The sequence below is a fragment of the Tympanuchus pallidicinctus genome, unplaced genomic scaffold (assembly GCF_026119805.1).
Source record: "Tympanuchus pallidicinctus isolate F22 unplaced genomic scaffold, pur_lepc_1.0 scaffold1, whole genome shotgun sequence".
NCBI classification, from domain to species: Eukaryota; Metazoa; Chordata; class Aves; order Galliformes; family Phasianidae; genus Tympanuchus; species Tympanuchus pallidicinctus.
In genome coordinates this window covers 93,142,549-93,159,647 of record NW_026294618.1, presented here as the reverse complement: position 1 = coordinate 93,159,647, position 17,099 = coordinate 93,142,549, and the positions used below count along the sequence as shown (strand labels likewise).

At 46.8% G+C, this 17,099-nt stretch overlaps 2 protein-coding genes across 3 annotated transcripts; one reads left to right on the top strand and one right to left on the bottom strand.

The window, feature by feature from the left end:
- Positions 1-10,041, top strand: GALM (galactose mutarotase). The gene is made up of 8 exons (XM_052679678.1): positions 1-272; positions 1,210-1,364; positions 3,306-3,512; positions 4,922-5,003; positions 6,489-6,630; positions 6,705-6,879; positions 7,038-7,147; positions 9,805-10,041. The coding sequence occupies exons 1-7, from the start codon at positions 77-79 to the stop codon at positions 7,113-7,115; spliced, it is 1,035 nt and encodes a 344-aa protein (XP_052535638.1). The 5' UTR covers positions 1-76; the 3' UTR covers positions 7,116-7,147; positions 9,805-10,041.
- SRSF7 (serine and arginine rich splicing factor 7) lies at positions 9,529-16,414 on the bottom strand. 2 transcript variants are annotated; one of them, XM_052679691.1, is made up of 9 exons: positions 16,283-16,414; positions 15,812-15,992; positions 15,487-15,663; positions 14,529-14,603; positions 14,341-14,442; positions 14,040-14,093; positions 11,792-11,836; positions 11,151-11,186; positions 9,529-9,842 (listed from the first exon to the last, which is right to left on the bottom strand). In XM_052679691.1, the coding sequence occupies exons 1-9, from the start codon at positions 16,308-16,310 to the stop codon at positions 9,788-9,790; spliced, it is 753 nt and encodes a 250-aa protein (XP_052535651.1). In that variant the 5' UTR covers positions 16,311-16,414; the 3' UTR covers positions 9,529-9,787. The 2 variants fall into 2 exon arrangements, with proteins under 2 accessions (XP_052535651.1, XP_052535661.1); XM_052679701.1 differs by having other exon boundaries at positions 14,040-14,087.
- Positions 16,415-17,099: the final 685 nt, after the last annotated feature.

Below are 17,099 nucleotides of genomic sequence, written 5' to 3'. Positions count from 1 at the left end.
TGCTCCACTCCCAGCTGCCCTCACTTCCTGCTGGACTTCCTTCCCAGCAGCTTCGCAAGGACGGGGCTTGGGAGAGATGGCAGAGGTGAAGAGAGAGATTTTCGGGCACATGCCCCCGGAGGATGGAGGAGGGGAGGTGGAGAAATTTGTGCTGCAGTCAGACAGCGTCAGAGTGGAAATCCTGTCCTTTGGGTGCATAATCGCCGCACTGGAGACAAGAGACAGGGCCAAGCAATTTGCAGACATTGTCCTGGGCTTTGACACGCTCGAAGGTGGGTCTTAATCTGTTTCCTTAAAAAATAAATGAATAAATAAAAGAGAGAAAAAAAAAAAAAAAAAAAGAAATCAGACAGGTTACTTGATTGCTCCTATCTGTGATCCGCTCCTGAAGGCACCTGCAATTAATGGATTGTTTAAGTGCAATTCGTGCTCCCTGTCCTGGGCTTAGCAGTGGGTGTGGGGACACTGGTGGCCCCGTGTTGCAATGTGCCCCTCTAACAAGTTTGCCCTCATTGAGCTTTTCTGCAAATCTGTAAACATTGCAGGTCTCTCCCTGAGCTGTTTCAGTCAAAGAACATAGAAACACAGAATCATCTAGGTTGGCAAGTAACTTCAGGATCACCAAGTCCAACCATCAGCCCAACTTACCGAGGCTTAGCACTAAACCATGTCCCTCAGTGCCGCACCCATATAGAATCATAGAATCACTCAGGAAAAGTCCTTAAAGATCATAAAATCCAACCACGACCTAACTATACTACCCTAACTCTAACAACCCTCCACTAAATCATGTTCCTGAGCACCACATCCAAGTGGTTTTTAAACACATCCAGAGATGGTGACTCAACCACCTCCCTGGAGAGCCTATTCCAGTGCTTAACAACCCTTTCTATGAAGAAGTGTTTCCTAATATCCAACCTAAACTTACCCTGGCAGAACTTGAGGCCATTTCCCCTTGTCCTGTCACCTGTCACCTGTGAGAAGAGACCAACCCCACTCCCACTGTAAGCACCCTTCAGATATGGGAAGAGAGCAATAAGGTCATGTGCAGAACTGGCCAGCTGTGTGCCCTGTGCAACACCAGGACTGCAGCCCCCTGCACTGGAAGGAAGTCGAGAGGGAAATCTCTGAGTCCACAAGCACACCCGGAGACTGCCTGTCCTTCCCTGGTCCTTCCACGTAACAGAACACTGCTTTTTCTCTATGCAGGCTACACGAGGAAGCACCCCTTCTTTGGAGCTGTGGTAGGTCGTGTTGCCAACAGGATTGCCAAAGGGAAGTTCACCATGGATGGAAAAGAGTATCAGCTATTCCTTAATAATGGGCCCAACTCACTGCATGGAGGAGCCAAGGGCTTTGACAAGGTGAATGTTGGGCTGGTGGGTTCCATGGCTTTCAGCACACAGCCTCCAGGGTCATGGCAAAGAGATATGATGTCTTCCATCCTGACCCTGCAGGACTTTCTGGTGGTTACTGAGTTGGTTCAGCTCCCTGAAAATGCTGCACATGCAGGGATGAGAGGAAGACAAGATTTTGGTGTTTCAGCAGCCACAAAGTACTTGGCTTTGCCTGGGTGGCTTGTGTTATCCTCAGGTGCCACACGTTGTTCCACTGTGGCAACACTGATCCACAGTGATACATCCACACCTGTGGTTTCAAGGATGTTGCCTTGAAGCTCTGTATGCTGCTGTGCACCAGGCTGCAGTAGAGCCTTCCAACTGCAGGAGCCCTGGAGAAGACTGCCCCTTCCATTCCTCAGCCTGCCCTTCTGTCCTTCCCATACAAAATCACCTCCTACTGCCTTTGAACCCTTCTATATTCTCCCAGGAGCTGATTCAGAGGTCTGTGTGCCACCTGTGCTCTGTCAGTAGTAAGAGAAGCAGAATCTGTCAGTAGAAGGGCTGCTTTCTTAAAGGCCTTGCTGGCCATGCTACTGATTTCACAATAGATTCAAGAGGTCACTGCTTTCCTCAAGCCCTAGGCTGTGTCAAATTGAATGCGTGTGTAAGCAGCAGGAGCTGATCTTTCGCTTCCCAAAGGAACTTATGCAAACATGCTGGTGCAGATGCTTTCCTTAGTTAATGTTTGTTTTGTGAGAGAACATCCAGCCTGATGAAGCAAGAATCAGAGAGTCTGGAAAAATGTCACTGTTGGGCAGCACCAGTAACACAGCATGATTAGATTAATCTCTGTGACCTGGCATCAGACACCCATGGACTCCCCGTGGATGCCTTTCAGCCAGGTGAAAGCCACCATGCGAGGTCTGTGGTCAGACCTGACACAAACAAGATGTGATAGCTCTTGGCTGTGACTATCTTGGTGATCTCAATTTTTTCATAATCTCACAGACCTCAGTGATCAACACAGGGCTTGATGACATGGAAGCTTGCAGCCTTGTGGTGGTGATACTTAATCATGTTGCTGGGGAACTGGAAAACTTCAGAAAAATAACTTTCCTAGCTTTAAAAATATATACATGCTAACTGACCATAAATAGATTTCCTCAGGTGAACTTAAGCAGAAACTCAAAATATTAAACTAGAATCCCACGGCAGTGGGAACTGAAGCTGTACTTGGTGCAGGATCCACAGCCTGGTTATCATATTTGGCAACCTTGGTGAAATGTTGCATTTTGATGAGTCCTCTCCAGTTGTGATCTCTGCACAAGACATGAAAGCAGTCACTCCAGTGGCATGATCCAGCTCCTGCCTCTAGATCTGTCTTCTTTGACAGAAACATCTATCTCTTAGCTGCAAATCTCCAAGGACTCAGTGCTACCCATCAGATACCACTTATCTTAGCACAGTTTATATTTTACATTGCTACCAGCACCCTAAAAGCCAGCCCTGAGTTAGTCCAGGAAAGGCAGCAGCCTGATGAGCTGATGTTGCCTACCAAAAGATCCACAGGAGGGGGGATAGATCCAACTGCAAAGTAAAAATCAATCACAGCCCAGGCCCTCTGAGGCATGGAGTAACAGAGTTCCGGAATTGATGCCCCACCATAGCAAACTGCCTCCTTTCTTCAGTTACTCACGGAAAAACTTGTTTTCTTGGTCACCTAAAGCCAGCAGGTTAATGTTTGTGTTTTCCACCAATTCCCACTTTTTTTTTTTCCCCAGTAAGAGGATGTTGTGTTGTTATTTTGTATTTTTTTTCTTTTTTCTTTTTTTCCTAGGAGAAAGAGCAGAGAAGATGATCAACAGAAACCTTTGTTTCAGTGCACGCTTCCCTGTGTGCCTTTTGTCCCCAGCTTCATCCCAGCCTGGGGAAGGAGAGAGGAGCACTAACACATTGTCCTTGCAGGTTCTCTGGAGCCCCCAGATCCTCCCAAACGGTGTCTGCTTCTACCGGCTCAGCCCTGACGGTGAGGAGGGCTACCCCGGTGAGCTGAAGGTCTGGGTCACCTACACGCTCAATGGCAGTGAGCTGGCTATCAACTATCGAGCCCAGACCAGCAAGAAGACACCCATCAGCCTGACCAACCATGCGTACTTTAACCTGGCAGGGCAGGTAGGTATGGGGAGACCCAACTCCATAGAGGGGTCCACGTAGGAGTGAAGAAGCCCAGGCTCCCACTGGGAAAGGCTTTGCGTGGCATCGTTGGGACCAGCATGGTGGCCTCAGCTGTCAGATCCTGCTGGCAGGAGAATGGGTAAGGGAGGCTAGCACTGACTGCTTCAGGACATTCCCAGCATCTAGCATAGGAGGAGTATTTTCAGCAAAGGAGAAAAGGAAACTCAAAAAGGTGGTGACTTGTGGGGACAAAGCAATGGTGTCCCAGCCTACAAGCTGCAAAAGACCTCACATAGACCTCAAGGAAGGCTGCATTATTCCAGTGCTTTGTGAACACAGCCACCCAGTAATTAATATTACCCCTCCTTTTGTTTGCGGTTGGGTAGTTTTGCCCTCTGCTGGTTGTGGACCCTTGGAAAGATTACACAGGAGGTGCAGAATTGGCATCTCCTAGTGATAGACTGGTATTTTTGGCTGGCCTCTGTGAGTCTCTTTGAGACAAGGTACTGAAACCCTTGTCTGAAGGCTGCAGCTGAGACCAGCCAGTGTAGCAGATAAAGATCCAGGTCAAAATAGGAGGAGAAACAACATAATGGAGAAGGAATGTGACATGGCCAGAGTTGAACAGTGGGGCATGCAGAGCAGACCCACAGTGATTGGCACTGCATTGCAGCTGCACTTTGGTCTCCTGCACCTTTGTATTTATAACTTGGTTTGGAAGAAGAGGACCTGGGCAATTAAATATTCCTAGGCAGAGGGCACAGGAAGGGAAAATGTGTAACAGAGACCTGTGAAAGCTTTAGTGAGAAACATTCCAGATTTTCTCTGCAGGTCTGCTCACGATATTGCCCTAAAAATGGCAGTGCAGTAATTAGCTTACTCTCAGATTGTCCTCCTAGCCATATAGCAATATCAACACCTATGGAATGCAGCTCAGGTGTATTTCCAGAGGAACAGGAGACCTTTGGGCATGAAACTACTGCTCAGGTTAGATAGTAACGTGCAGGTTTAGCTTCGACTTTGTTCCTCTTCCTGCCCAGTGAGTCCCTTGCCAGTATCCCTGAGGCTGCCAGGGAGGAAGAGGAGCATGAGCAGGAGCACAGGCTGCTCTTCCCACCATGCTTGCTTCCTCCCCCTTTTTGACTGCTACTATATGCTGGCATATTTAGGCTAGCCAGCTGGCAGTGTTAATGCTTGGCATGGTGCAAGTTCAGGCTGATAGTCCCATGGAAGAGGTCCCCCACAGCCTTTGCCTTTCACCCATGCTGGCAACTTGTCCTCTAATGAGGACAAGGTGGGAAAAGCCCAGGATGCCCCACAGGCACTACAAGATCAGCTGCAGCATCACCACACCTGGGTGTTTGAAGACCCTTGCAGGAATCCCAGCATTTCCCTTCCTCCCATAGGGCTCGCCTGATATCTATGACCATGAGATTTCTATTGAAGCGGATTCCTACCTACCTGTGGATGACACCAAGATACCAACTGGTGAGTGACACATAGCAGGGAGAGTTTCACAGACAGGGGTTTGTACAGAGCTTGGCTTTACCATACTCCTACACTGGGATGTTCTATGGAATAACGCGGTCTTACTTCCACAAATCATGTTTCCACAAGATCATGCCCAAGCAGGAGAGTTCTTGCTGCCCAGGATCCTGGCATTGCCCCTCCTACACAAGATGATCCATCCACCCATCTCTACAAAAGGACAGGGGGCTAGCACTGCTGGCTGGGAGCCTGAGCACACAAACCCAGTGCTTTTCTTTCCTGTCTAACGATCAGAAAGAGGAAAGCTTGTGAAGGAAGACAACGCATTTTGCATGCTAAGCAGGTTAATTCAATGAGGGTGACATTGCTGTCTCCTCTGGCCTCAGAGCATAGAAGCAGACTGGCAACTTCTTGTACTCCATCTTGATTTGGGGGTGAAACGGGGAAAACAGAGCTTCCTAGTTGTTGGTTTTTTTTGTTGTTGGCTTGTTTTTCCCATCACTGTTTCTCCCTATGAAAGATCCTGCCTCCAAGTTAAACAATCCAAGCAAGCTGAGGCAGAGCGTGCATTCCTGGTGCCCACTCGAGCACCCTCCTGTTGAGCTGTGCAAGCAACTGCCCTGAGCTGCAGCAAGAGCCAACTTCAGTGCAGAACAGATCTCACACCAGGCTTGATGTTGGAATAGATTGCTTTTAGGAATTGGAAGCATTATTTCACAAAAAGGAAAAAAGAAACATCTGACTGAGACAAAATAAGCTTAAAAAACAAAGCAGACAAGAAAGTTTTTTACCTCAGGTGCCTGATAGAAGTAATGTTATGCCTGCGTTTACCACTGTGCATGCATGCACCAGCTTGCACCTGGAAGAGTGGGGCTTCCAAGTTGCAGCAGCTTTTGCTCAGCCTGGCACGTTGCTAAGCTGGGGAAAAACTACATGCTGTAGCAAACCCACTGCCCTGCTTCTCCCTGCTGATTCCATCAGGGCACTGGCAGGTTACACTCAATAACAACTGTCCTGGAGGGTAATTAATTGCTTTTGCATCTTAATTGCAGCTAGCTCTCTCCCCAGCTTTTTGCAGCACTCACTCAAAGCTTTGCGTAACCTTAGCCCTTGAGGCTGATAAAACTGCGTATGGTTTTAGCCCCAGAGGCAAAGATGAGGTTTGTACAGCTATTAAGCACAGACTGCTCAGGTGCAGTGGTGCTGTATTTTACATCAGTGCCATAATCAACATGGCTTTTTTTCTTTTTCCCTCAAGGTGTTTTGCTGCTCTGCAGCTGTAAAAGCGTTTCTCTTAGGCTCAGAAGCCACACAAATTCACTGCTTGTCATAGGGAGCCTGATGGTTTTCAGGGTTTGCAGAACAGAACCAGTGCAGAGCCACAGGGAGCAGAGGCTGAAGCTGTGGTGGTGCCTCAGCCCGGCACAGCTTCTGGTGCGCGGGGCACTGGATGCAAGCATTGATGCTGCTGCTCTCCTGGCCTAGGGGAGGTGGCTGCCGTGCAGGGCACTGGCTTTGACCTCCGTCAGCCGGTGCAGTTGGGGAAGCACCTGAAGCAGTTCCACCTGGATGGCTTCGATCACAACTTCTGCCTGCCGCTGGGGCAGACTCGGCACCTCGTGGCCAGGTAAGGCTGGCAGCCCTGAGGGTGCCCCTGAAGCACCAGCATCCACTCGCCCACCCACAGCATTTTCTCTGCAGGGCTCACCACCCGCCCAGCGGCAGGACCATGGAGGTTCACACCACCCAGCCTGGCCTCCAGTTCTACACTGGGAACAACCTGGATGGCTCCCTGAAGGGCAAAGGTGCTGCCATCTACCCCAAGCACTCAGCGTTCTGTCTGGAAACCCAAAACTGGCCCGATGCTGTGAACAAGGTGAGCCACTAAGAGCCTGTGGCTTCTGGGTCTGTTTGAAGAGCTGTAAGAAATGCCCATGGTGGGGAGATGCCCTGGGGTTCTGCACCAGGAAGGCCGTGGGCACACGGTCCTCCCTGGTGCCACCATGCTCAGCAGTGCTCATTGCCCCTCTGCAGCCTCACTTCCCCTGTCCTCTGCTCCTGCCCGGGGAGGAATACAACCACACCACCTGGCTGTGCTTTGGCACTGCCTGAGGAGAGAGGCCAGTTCCTGCTGCAGGAAGGAGGTAAGCATCTCCAGCAGGCTCCCTCAAAAACCCTGCAGGTCCCACTTGGAAGCACTGCAGTTGGAAGCATTGCCCCAGAACCCACTTGGAAGCTTTCTTCTTTCTGTCTGCATTGTTTATACTTTAACTCCACTGCTCTCCTGTCTCTACACTGCCCTCATCCTCTCCCCAGCCTCACTGCTGCACAACAGGCCTTGTTCCACTGAAAATTGCTCTGAAAACAGCATTTAGGGACACAGCCTACCAGAGCTCAACCTACAGCAGGGGACTGATGGAGATATGGCTCAGCAGCCATTTCAGAGCATCAGCTAGTCCCAGAACAGCACTAGAGGTGCTGGCTGTTGCATTACTCAGCTGTGCAGAATTGCCCCATAACTCAAGGTCAACTAACCCAAGGGCGCCCTGCAATCACAGCTGACAGAAGTGTCCTGCTCGCACACACACACACACAGCCTGTGGAGGGAAGGAGTGCTGGAATTATACTGGCTCACTGCCAGCTCCTCTGGCTTAACTCCTATTTTGACGCCAACAGCAATAACTGCACAAGAGCATCTTCCACATACCCTGGCTACAGGAATGAAGCAGGAACCCTGAGAATGACTCGAGCCCAGAGCGGCAGCAAACACCCTAGTAGCGTACTCTATTTTGGGCATGGGATTTGTAGCTGCCCCTTCACACCTCTCTGCAGTGCTTCCTGTCCTTTGCATCAGGCCACAGTAGCCAGTAAAGCTGCCCCGACAGCATGCACAGGGATCCATCTTCCGTGGTGTCTCTGGGTACTGAAAAACAGGTACCAGTACAGCTGTCGTGTCAGTCTGCAGGTTTATTAGGGAGTAGGTTTACCTCATGAGTACAGAAGAGGAAAAAGCCTATCAAATTCCAGAGCAGCAGGTGTGCTATGAGCTGGGCAGGCAGTACACAACCAACAAGCATTCCAAGCACAAGTCACAGGCTTCAGGTATTTCATTCCAGGGCAGCATTTTATGCCACCCCATCGTTCCTCTGGAAGAACGTTATAAATATTGCTAAAATACAGATCACTGCACCTGGCCAATGAAACACTGGGTCTCACTGCTAAGCACCATGGCGGTGTCCACATGGACACCAAGCATATCAGGATGATGGATAAAGGCCAAACGCTGCAGTAACACAACAGTATGTTCAGCATCTGCACTACTTGCTCAAAGTGCCACAAACTTGTTATTAACAGGAAACCAGATTAAGAAACAAACAAACAAAAACAACAGAAGAAAAAAAACCCACCCCAAACCCATGGGTTACCAAAGGAGTGAGTGTAGTTAATTTTGTCACCCTCTTGCATTGAAGAAGCTCTGTTACGATGTACATAATGAAAGCAATCTGCCATTAGAGATCTCAGCAGCCCAAACACTTTTCCACTTCAGTGCTTTGGGCAGAAATTTGTTTTAGTTCTTCACTTTCCTTTACCACCAAAACTGGCATGTTTCTGGTAGCTCTCCCATCACATTATGAAAAAATAGATGAATAAAGTATGTCGGCTTTTTTCCCCTCCAACCATTTGTTTGCTCAGTCTAACGCTGTTTCCAGTCCTGTGATCTGTTTCAACAAAGTGCTGCATCATGCAATTCTTTACTACAGAATGAGGACAAGTACAGAGTGACAGAACTATATACGAATCATTAAACCTGCAGGTGGTGCAGATGCTGCAAGAAATTAGCTTCATTAACACAACCGTCTCCAGGATTCGGGCTGCTTTAAGGCCATACCCATTCTATGCAGCAGGTTTGATTTCCTGGGGTCAGCCGTGAGTCTTTCACTTGAGGAGGAAAGTTCAGGCCAAAAGCAGAAAGCCTCATAACACTTCCTTTTGCCTCCTGAGCACATGCACCCTCAGAAAGTAGGTCAGACCACCTTACCTCTTCCCCCAGAGAAGGAAAACACGCTTTGAGACATTTGAAGTCTGCCTCATACGAGTAGCTGAAATAACTGAAAATGCAACAAGTCGAGGAAGCGCTCACATTGTCATTGCTGTATGTCTGGATGTTTCTGCAGATGTATTCACTTAAAATAAGTGTTTGAACAAAAACTTATTGTTTGATTCTTGGAATCGCAGATTACAACTGCAGTGCTTATTAGATCAGTGCAACAAACAAATGCCCATTAAAGGCATAAAGGGATTAAAAAAGCATATGCAAAGTTTTCACCATCTGCAGAGGAGATAAGTTCTGCCCTGAAAGAAAGCAGGAGGCGATCCTTCCTTCAGATGATCCAACAGTAAGTGTGACCAGTTTGAGAGGACGCTATTAGTCATTCTCCCCTTAGCCATCACCCATCCACGTTACATGGCACACAGCTAGAGTTACCCCCACGTTAACAGAAGCAGCAGGGTTACTACAGAGAAGTTTTAGTTAAAAATACACATTTTATTTCAATGTGCCAATAAAAAAGTCCCACATTTTCATATCACAGGAAGTTAATTCATACAATAAAAAGAGACCTGTGCTAGTCTATTGGTGTGACTAACTCAGAAGACCCAGATCATGCCAAATTTCAATTGATATACTCTTCTATCTACATTCTTACATTTACAAAGACACCACAAAATCCCTTATAATAATGTAAGCAAAATAACTTTCTTCCTAAAAGGTTAAATTCATAACTTTAATCCATTCTTTCAGGGCTTGCGCTTCTTTGAGGGCTTCCTGATGGCGAACGACTGGAAGGAAAAGAATCTGCAGTTAATATTTCAGCAGTGATCTGGGATTCACAAACATGGGAAGATCAGGAGGGTACCTGCACTACTCTGTAACCCTTCAGGCACTGTTTTTTCTCTTTTTTTTCCTAGATAAAATAACCAATTACTGTTGACAACATAAGTAGGCTAATGATGAGACAATACATTTATTTTTTACTTTAACCTCCTCTGCATTTTCCTATTTTATTGTATGTGTATAATTGTATTAATTATATTGTTATTATTGTACTGCAATTTAAATGAGGTGATCGTGAAGTCATCTGAACTGTACAACTGGTAGTGGCTCTCACAGAAGGCAGGATACATCATTATGCAGCAAGATGCCAAAACCTGTCATGGTGATCACTTAGATATAAAAAGCATTTGTTCAATTCCCACAAAATTCATTTGTGCAACTGTGAAGTTAGAACTAATAGTGAAGCTTTAAAAAGAATTATTATACTTTAAAAAAAAAGAATGGCGTGGGTTGAAAAGAACCACAACGATCACACAGTTTCAACCCCCCTGCTGTGTGCAGGGTTGCCAACCAGCAGACCAGGCTGCCCAGAGCCACATCCAGCCTGGCCTTGAATGCCTCCAGGCATGGGGCATCCACAGCCTCCTTGGGCAACCTGTTCCAGTGTGCCACCACCCTCTGTGTGAAAAGCCTAATATCCAGCTGAAACCTCACGTCTTAGTTTAAAACCATTCCCCCTTGTCCTATCACAATCAATCTATGTAAACAGTCTAACAGAAGTTCTAAAAGTATGTAAAAATAATTTTAAAATATAGCAGCCTATTCTGTCACTATATGTATGCCCACAGATGGAATTATTTACCAGCATTTTTTGGGGGGGGAAAAAAAAAAAACTATAAGCAACAGCAGTAAAATCAGACTCAATCTTCCCTTCCCAACTGTTACAGGTTACTCCACTCTACCTTCACAGACCTACTGCAGCATTTAATGAGACTCAGTGCTGCATCCCACATTTATTCTGTGTTTCAAGCTCACCAGCAGAAAGTCTCTGTGCAGTAAAGAACCAGTGAACTCCTAGTTAACACAGGAGCAGCCAAAGGCAAGGCATCTAACGGCACACTGAGGAACTTCTTATTTTCGCATCTGTATCACCACACATCAAACCACAGTCATGTTATCTCTGGCAAAGAGATCTCAGAAAAATATCTCCCCAGTATTTTCCTACAGGCAGCAGTCACACTCCTCAGCAGACAGATACTAAAATGCCAGTCCTACAGTATGTGTTACCAGCAGAGACCAAGAGACCAACATACCTTCTCTTTGGAGATGGTGATCGGGACTTTGATCGACTGTCAAAACAGAACACACTCATTGCAGTATACAGTTAAAATACACACACGCACCCCCCAGTAAAACAACCAACAAACATGAAAACAACCACAGCAGCAGAGCAGTGGAATTATTATGGGATTCTAGGCAGAAGCTCTTGAAGATGACAAAGCTTTCCCATCAGCTTTCACATTGAGGGGATTCTCCATTTGTTTAGTATGGAGACAGCGTTTATGCAACCATCTTAACTGAAGAAAACAGGAAAAGAAGGGATTGTACAGGTGAGGCATTAAGAGGGGAAAAAAAAACATAGATTCCTTCAATTCAGCAGCATTAATATAACCTTTTCTCTGATGGTTGGAAGAATAAAACAGAACTGAGAACAAAACAAGCAAGCAAAACAGTACTGAACTAGAAACTGCAAAGAGCTATTAGGAACAATAAGACAGATAAAGAACATATTACAAAGGCCTGTCTGTAGAGGAAATTTTATAATCACTGTCATATCTGAAATGGATTAATTAAGACACTCATGTTTTGGGGGCTTTTTTTTCCTCTAGAGGACCAGAGGCTTTGTTAATCACATGAGAACAACACTAAATTATAGACGTCACTGCATGCTCACCTCTTAGCCGGCGTGCCAGATTTAGATCTGCCATGGGACCTAGACCTACAACAAGAAGTAAAAACAGCTCAGCAAGAAAGCCAGTGGCATGCATATCACCACATCTGAGACAGCAAGGTTTACACTAAATATAGAAGAACCATCATGCTGAATGCAGACAGAATGCTGGAAACTCACAGGGCTTCAGTTAACTATCTTTCAGAAGAACGCTTTCCAACAGATGCTGTACGTGTTACTCTGGACTTTGGTCCCAGGCCAACAATTTATGCATGCTGGTGCAAGAGGCAGGAAACACATCAACCACCCAAGTTCAGACCAGTATCTTCACACAGCTCATAAAACACCAGACTTTAAACTTGCGAGTACTATTAGCCTTGAGCAACAGCTACCACTACAGCTGAAACTGCTGCGGGCAGTACACTCCTACAAATGTCTTCTTAGTGTACTTCATCTTTCGTATGCACCTGACAAAAATATTCTTTCAGATCTGTCAAATTTAAGCATTGTGAAAAGGCTGTAAGTCTTTTCCAGCCCTTCGGAGATAAAACTGCTGCATCAGAACACTAACATCACTTACAAGAAGTGAAATTTCTAAGTTCCCAAAGGAAGTGTTCTATTTCCCTATCCATGGCTTTCCATGACTGCTTCCAACTGTACTCTTTGATGCTGTCAGTCCAGCAAGCATCACGCAATACTTTCTTCAGACTTTCTTCCCTATGAATCAAGAGTCTGTCTCTGGGTGTCTTGCATTCCTTTGATTCTTCAAGAAAAAAAACAACCTGTCTTTCAACTGCCTGACGTATAAATTTAACAATGACTTCATTACAGATTGAACATCAAAGTTTTGCCTTTTCCTTATACTTCTGTGTATGAAATTTCCTCCACCTCAATCACTAAATTACTAAGAAATGTGTCACAATGCAGAGTTTGAGGAGCATCCTTTACAATGCAGAAAACAATCCTGGTACTAAAAAAATAAAATAATAATAATAGCATCAACAGAATTTTCCCCTTGAGAGCCCGCTGACCTTAGCTACTTCCTGCTCATCATACTCAGTGAACAGTGACGAGCCACAGTTAAATCACGTTGCAACAACTGGTATTAAGATTCAACAGATTTTAGCAAGAGGGAGAGAAAAAGTGCATTTGATCAATGCAAAAGCATCATTCTGCTACCTCAGGCAAATTCCCTTCTCTTTTCACTAGGTTCTGAAAAGCCTGTATGATTTTTTGCTCTTAACTGAGCCATCTTCTGGTCTCCATCTCTTCTTTCCCTAGGAACTATGTACAGCTCTCCATACCACTCCTCATAAAAGCCTCTATACCACCTTTTAATAATGAAATCTTCATCCTCAGAAGAATCCACATCTGTTAATCCAGCTGAAGATTCCTTTTTTTGTTTTGTCTCTTCACCAATGCCTATTGTGTTTCTTATGTCTAAGAGCAGTCTTTAAAGCAGAACAGCAGACCAAGGAACAGGGTGGCAAAGAGCAGTCTCCACTGAACAAAGCAGCTACCTGAAGACATCCAGGTCACCCATGCCAGCCACATATCTGACAAGCTCACAACATGCACTATGCTCACTTAGCATGGAAACAATAACCACAACATTACGGAGAATTAAAGACATCCTGTATTTCTCTCAAATCTGGTATCATTCTAAAGGTACATTGGATAGTACAAAATAACTTGCTGTAGTGTTTATCACACACTTAATTCAGCTACTGCAAAGTGACACTTGTGAATGAATGGACAAGTACACAAGACAGCTGGAAACAGCTGTAACTGCACTAAAAAGTCCTACAGCACTTTCCAGGTTACATGCATTATACACACGCTATCAGAAGGGCACCCTAATTTCTGACTCGTATCTGGAAGAATCCAGAGTTTCTTCATTTACATAAAGCAAATGAAAAAAAATAAATAATAAATTCTACCTTTGCTATGTTAGACAACAAATAATGCAAATTAATGAAAACAGTACTTCCGACCACCATAAATACCAAGATATCACCGGCGTGTTAGACACACACACACACACACACACACACACACACACACACACACGCCAACAAACTTAACAGACCAAACAAGAGAAAGTACAGTGTTCTGCACTAGTCTATAGAAGCTTCAGAACCCTGAGTTACTAAAGGGAACACGTGCTTTTTCCTGAAAATTTTAACATCTGACAGAAAACCTCAACAGCCTCAACTAACTTTACTTCGTAACCCTCAGCTATGTAACCTACCTGCTTCGGGGCCACGTAACAGATCTGGATCTCGACCTTGATCTCGATCTTGACCTAAAAAGAAAAACATCATCAAAGACAGTTACAGCACTACATAACATCTATACATTGAAATATAAATCCTGCATGATCGTTTGACATTTTAGGCATCAAAATTCAACATGGGATATGCAGCTCTCTACATTCTCAAAAACTAAAAGGATTATTATGAATTTAACTAGAATTATCAGGCAAAGAATGCTTCTACAAGTTTCTGAAACAGGAACAAACACAAAGCCGAAAACTTCTAAGAAATGATTACCTTGATCTCTTCAAGGAACCCGAGCGGGACCGGCGTGGAGAAACAGATCTAGACCTACGAGGTGAAACTGACCGCGACCTACGATAGGAAGCAGACCTGGACCTGCGGAAAAGTCAAATAAAGTTGTTCAGTTGCATAAAAAATTCTAAGCCAAACAAAGAAACAAGAAGAAGCAAACATAAGCATACCTCCTACCACGACTTCGACTGCGTGAGCGAGAATACCTTCTTCCTCGGGACCTGGAGCGGGATCGAGACCGGGACCTGGGTTTAGGTTAGAGAAAACACGTATCAGAAAACAGCCTCAGCCAACAGTGCTCGTGAGGCCCTGCTGAAGTCAGAATTTTCAGACAACTAAATAACTAGCATCTGTCAGTTGGAAAAAATGCCTGGGCCTACTTGTCTTGAGCATTTTTACTACCTAGAAAAATGTTAAAAGCTGAATTACATTGCAGAATTACATTAGAATAAAAAAATACTGTAATGCGTATTTAAAATAAACCTTGCAAGTTTGCAGGTCGACCCTCTTTGGCCCAAGGTCTAGCAGATCTAGACGATCTAGAAGTATCTATAGCCGATCGCTGCATCTAGGTGTTCTCTTCAATCTAACGACGATCAAACTGACAGCCCAATGAGCCAGGGTGAGGCTTGATTGACGCAAGAAGATTTTTCTAGCTGGGAATGTGGTCAATCTGGTGTTCCTCTTTCTAAACCGGAGGGGGGGGCCCCAATTGAAAGCCAAATTTACTGTTACGGCGGTCACCGTCTCAAATTTTCTGCCCTTAAAGAATAAGGTCGAGCTAGGTGGAGATGGCTCGAGGGGATCTGGCCTCTTATGCTGATCACCTCAAGGTCTAGGAGGATCTTAAGTGTCGGATTTGCAAGGCGCCTCAGCATGAAATCTTAAGGCTCGTGACATTCTGAATCAAGGCGACTGACTCAAACGAAGAAACCTGAAAGGTTTTGACCAGGTTGATTATTAAGATAGCAACATTTGATAGAAATATCAACATAACGTAATATACACCTATACATTTAATCTAGAGTTAAAGTTTAAAGAAAACTGGTGTAACATTCTGTTCTTTGCTAAGAAGCGCTACACAAAGTGAACTGGCGAAGCAACCCCGCCGCTCCATCCCGCCCATACCTGCTCCTCCTCCGGCGGCTGTAGCGATGGCAGTCGTAGGCATAGTGGCCTTTCTCACCACACTCATAGCATCTGTCGTTGGGGTCGAAGGGGCGCCGCGCAGGAGGCCTGTCGTAACGGGAGCGACGGGGCATGCCCGTCGACACTTCCACTCGAACCCTGGAGCCACAGATCACCCTGCAACAAGTCCACGATTCCCCCAAGTTAGCCGCTGCTGCTTATGGCAGAACTACAAAAAGGAGAAGAACCAGTGACCAGACCCTGATTCTCTCTCCAGTCTAAAAAACGACCGTAACCCCTGCCAACACCTGGAACGCTCACGTACTTCCCATCGAGTCCACGGACAGCATCTTCAGCATCCCTCGGGTCTTCGAACTCCACGAAGGCGAACCCCGGCGGGTTCCTGGCGATCCACACGGTTCTCAGCGGCCCATAGTAGCTGAAGGCTCTCTCCAGCTCGCCTTTGCCCGCGCCCGTGCCCAGGTTCCCCACGTACACCTTGGTCTCTGCGCAGGGAAGCGCTGGGTCAGTGCCGGGGCCGCCATCTTGTCCGCGCCGCCCGCTCCCTCCCGCCCTCAGCACGGCGGCGGCACGCGCTGCCTCCCCCCCTTCCCTCGGCCGCTGACGCAAAATGGCGGCGGCGGCGGTCGCGGCCGCTTCGCTTCGCCTCGCCTCTCCTCTTCCCCTCCTTCCTTCGCTCCCTCGCCGATGGCTCGGCTCTCCTCGGTACCTCCCCCGTCCCACGGATCCCAGCCGACTGCATTCCCCGCCGCCTCGCACCGCCCCGGGAGCTCACCGCCTCCATAGCGGCCGTAACGCGACATCCCAACGGCTCCGCCAAACCGCCGCTCCGCGCCGCGCACGCGCCAGCCCTCCACTCCCCTCTCCGCCCGCGGCCCTCAGGCGGCGCGCATGCGCACGGGGCGGCGGCGGGCGCCGGAGGGCAGGGCGGGAAGCGGCGGTTGCTGTGGCGACGGCGGTTACGGCCGTTATCGCCTGAGGGGACGGATCCTGGGGGCGGGCGGCTTAGTCCTTAGGAGGACAATTAAACTAGCGACAATGAAACAAATGAGGAAAGAGAAAAAAGCAACACAAAAAGCCGCAGGGGTTGAAACGAAACGATAATTAAAACTGAAGATGCTTGGGGGTTTTTGCCCAGTAGTGACTTTGAAGGAAATCCAATCTGATCAAGAAAGGCACCTGTTGGGACTCTATGCACAATCTGTAGTTACCTACATGTGAAAACACATGTAAAAACACTACATTCCTTTTCGTCTGCTGCTTTTCTCTCAAACAAGAGTCGGGATTTTCCCCTGATGCTCAACGCTTACAGAGAGAACAGCCGTGTTTGCTGATCTCTGCTTTGAGAATAAATGGAGAGGAAGCAGCAGCTGGGTGACCTCGCTAGCTCCTTCCTAAACAATTTCCACCACGCTGGGGTTGGAAACTTTACAAGAAGAAACCAAATTACCCCCTCCAACCTGCAGAGTACCGACTATCTCCCTTGGTATTTTTTAATCTTCTGTACTGCTTCATTCCCGGGAAGCTTTTCATTAAGCGGTCTGAAAACACTGAGCTTCTCAGGAGGTTGGAATGGCGGGGAGTTGCTCACG

Excerpts from the sequence above, each read along its gene's own strand:
- GALM (XM_052679678.1), top strand. The coding sequence starts at position 77 with ATGGCAGAGGTGAAGAGAGAGATTTTCGGGCACATGCCCCCGGAGGAT. Across the intron at positions 3,513-4,921 it reads ACTTTAACCTGGCAGGGCAG|GGCTCGCCTGATATCTATGA; the intron begins GTAGGTATGGGG and ends TTCCTCCCATAG. Across the intron at positions 6,631-6,704 it reads ACTCGGCACCTCGTGGCCAG|GGCTCACCACCCGCCCAGCG; the intron begins GTAAGGCTGGCA and ends TTTTCTCTGCAG.
- SRSF7 (XM_052679691.1), bottom strand. The coding sequence starts at position 16,310 with ATGTCGCGTTACGGCCGCTATGGAGGCG. Across the intron at positions 15,664-15,811 it reads GTCCGTGGACTCGATGGGAA|GGTGATCTGTGGCTCCAGGG; the intron begins GTACGTGAGCGT and ends GACTTGTTGCAG. Across the intron at positions 14,604-15,486 it reads AGCCGCCGGAGGAGGAGCAG|GTCCCGGTCTCGATCCCGCT; the intron begins GTATGGGCGGGA and ends ACCTAAACCCAG.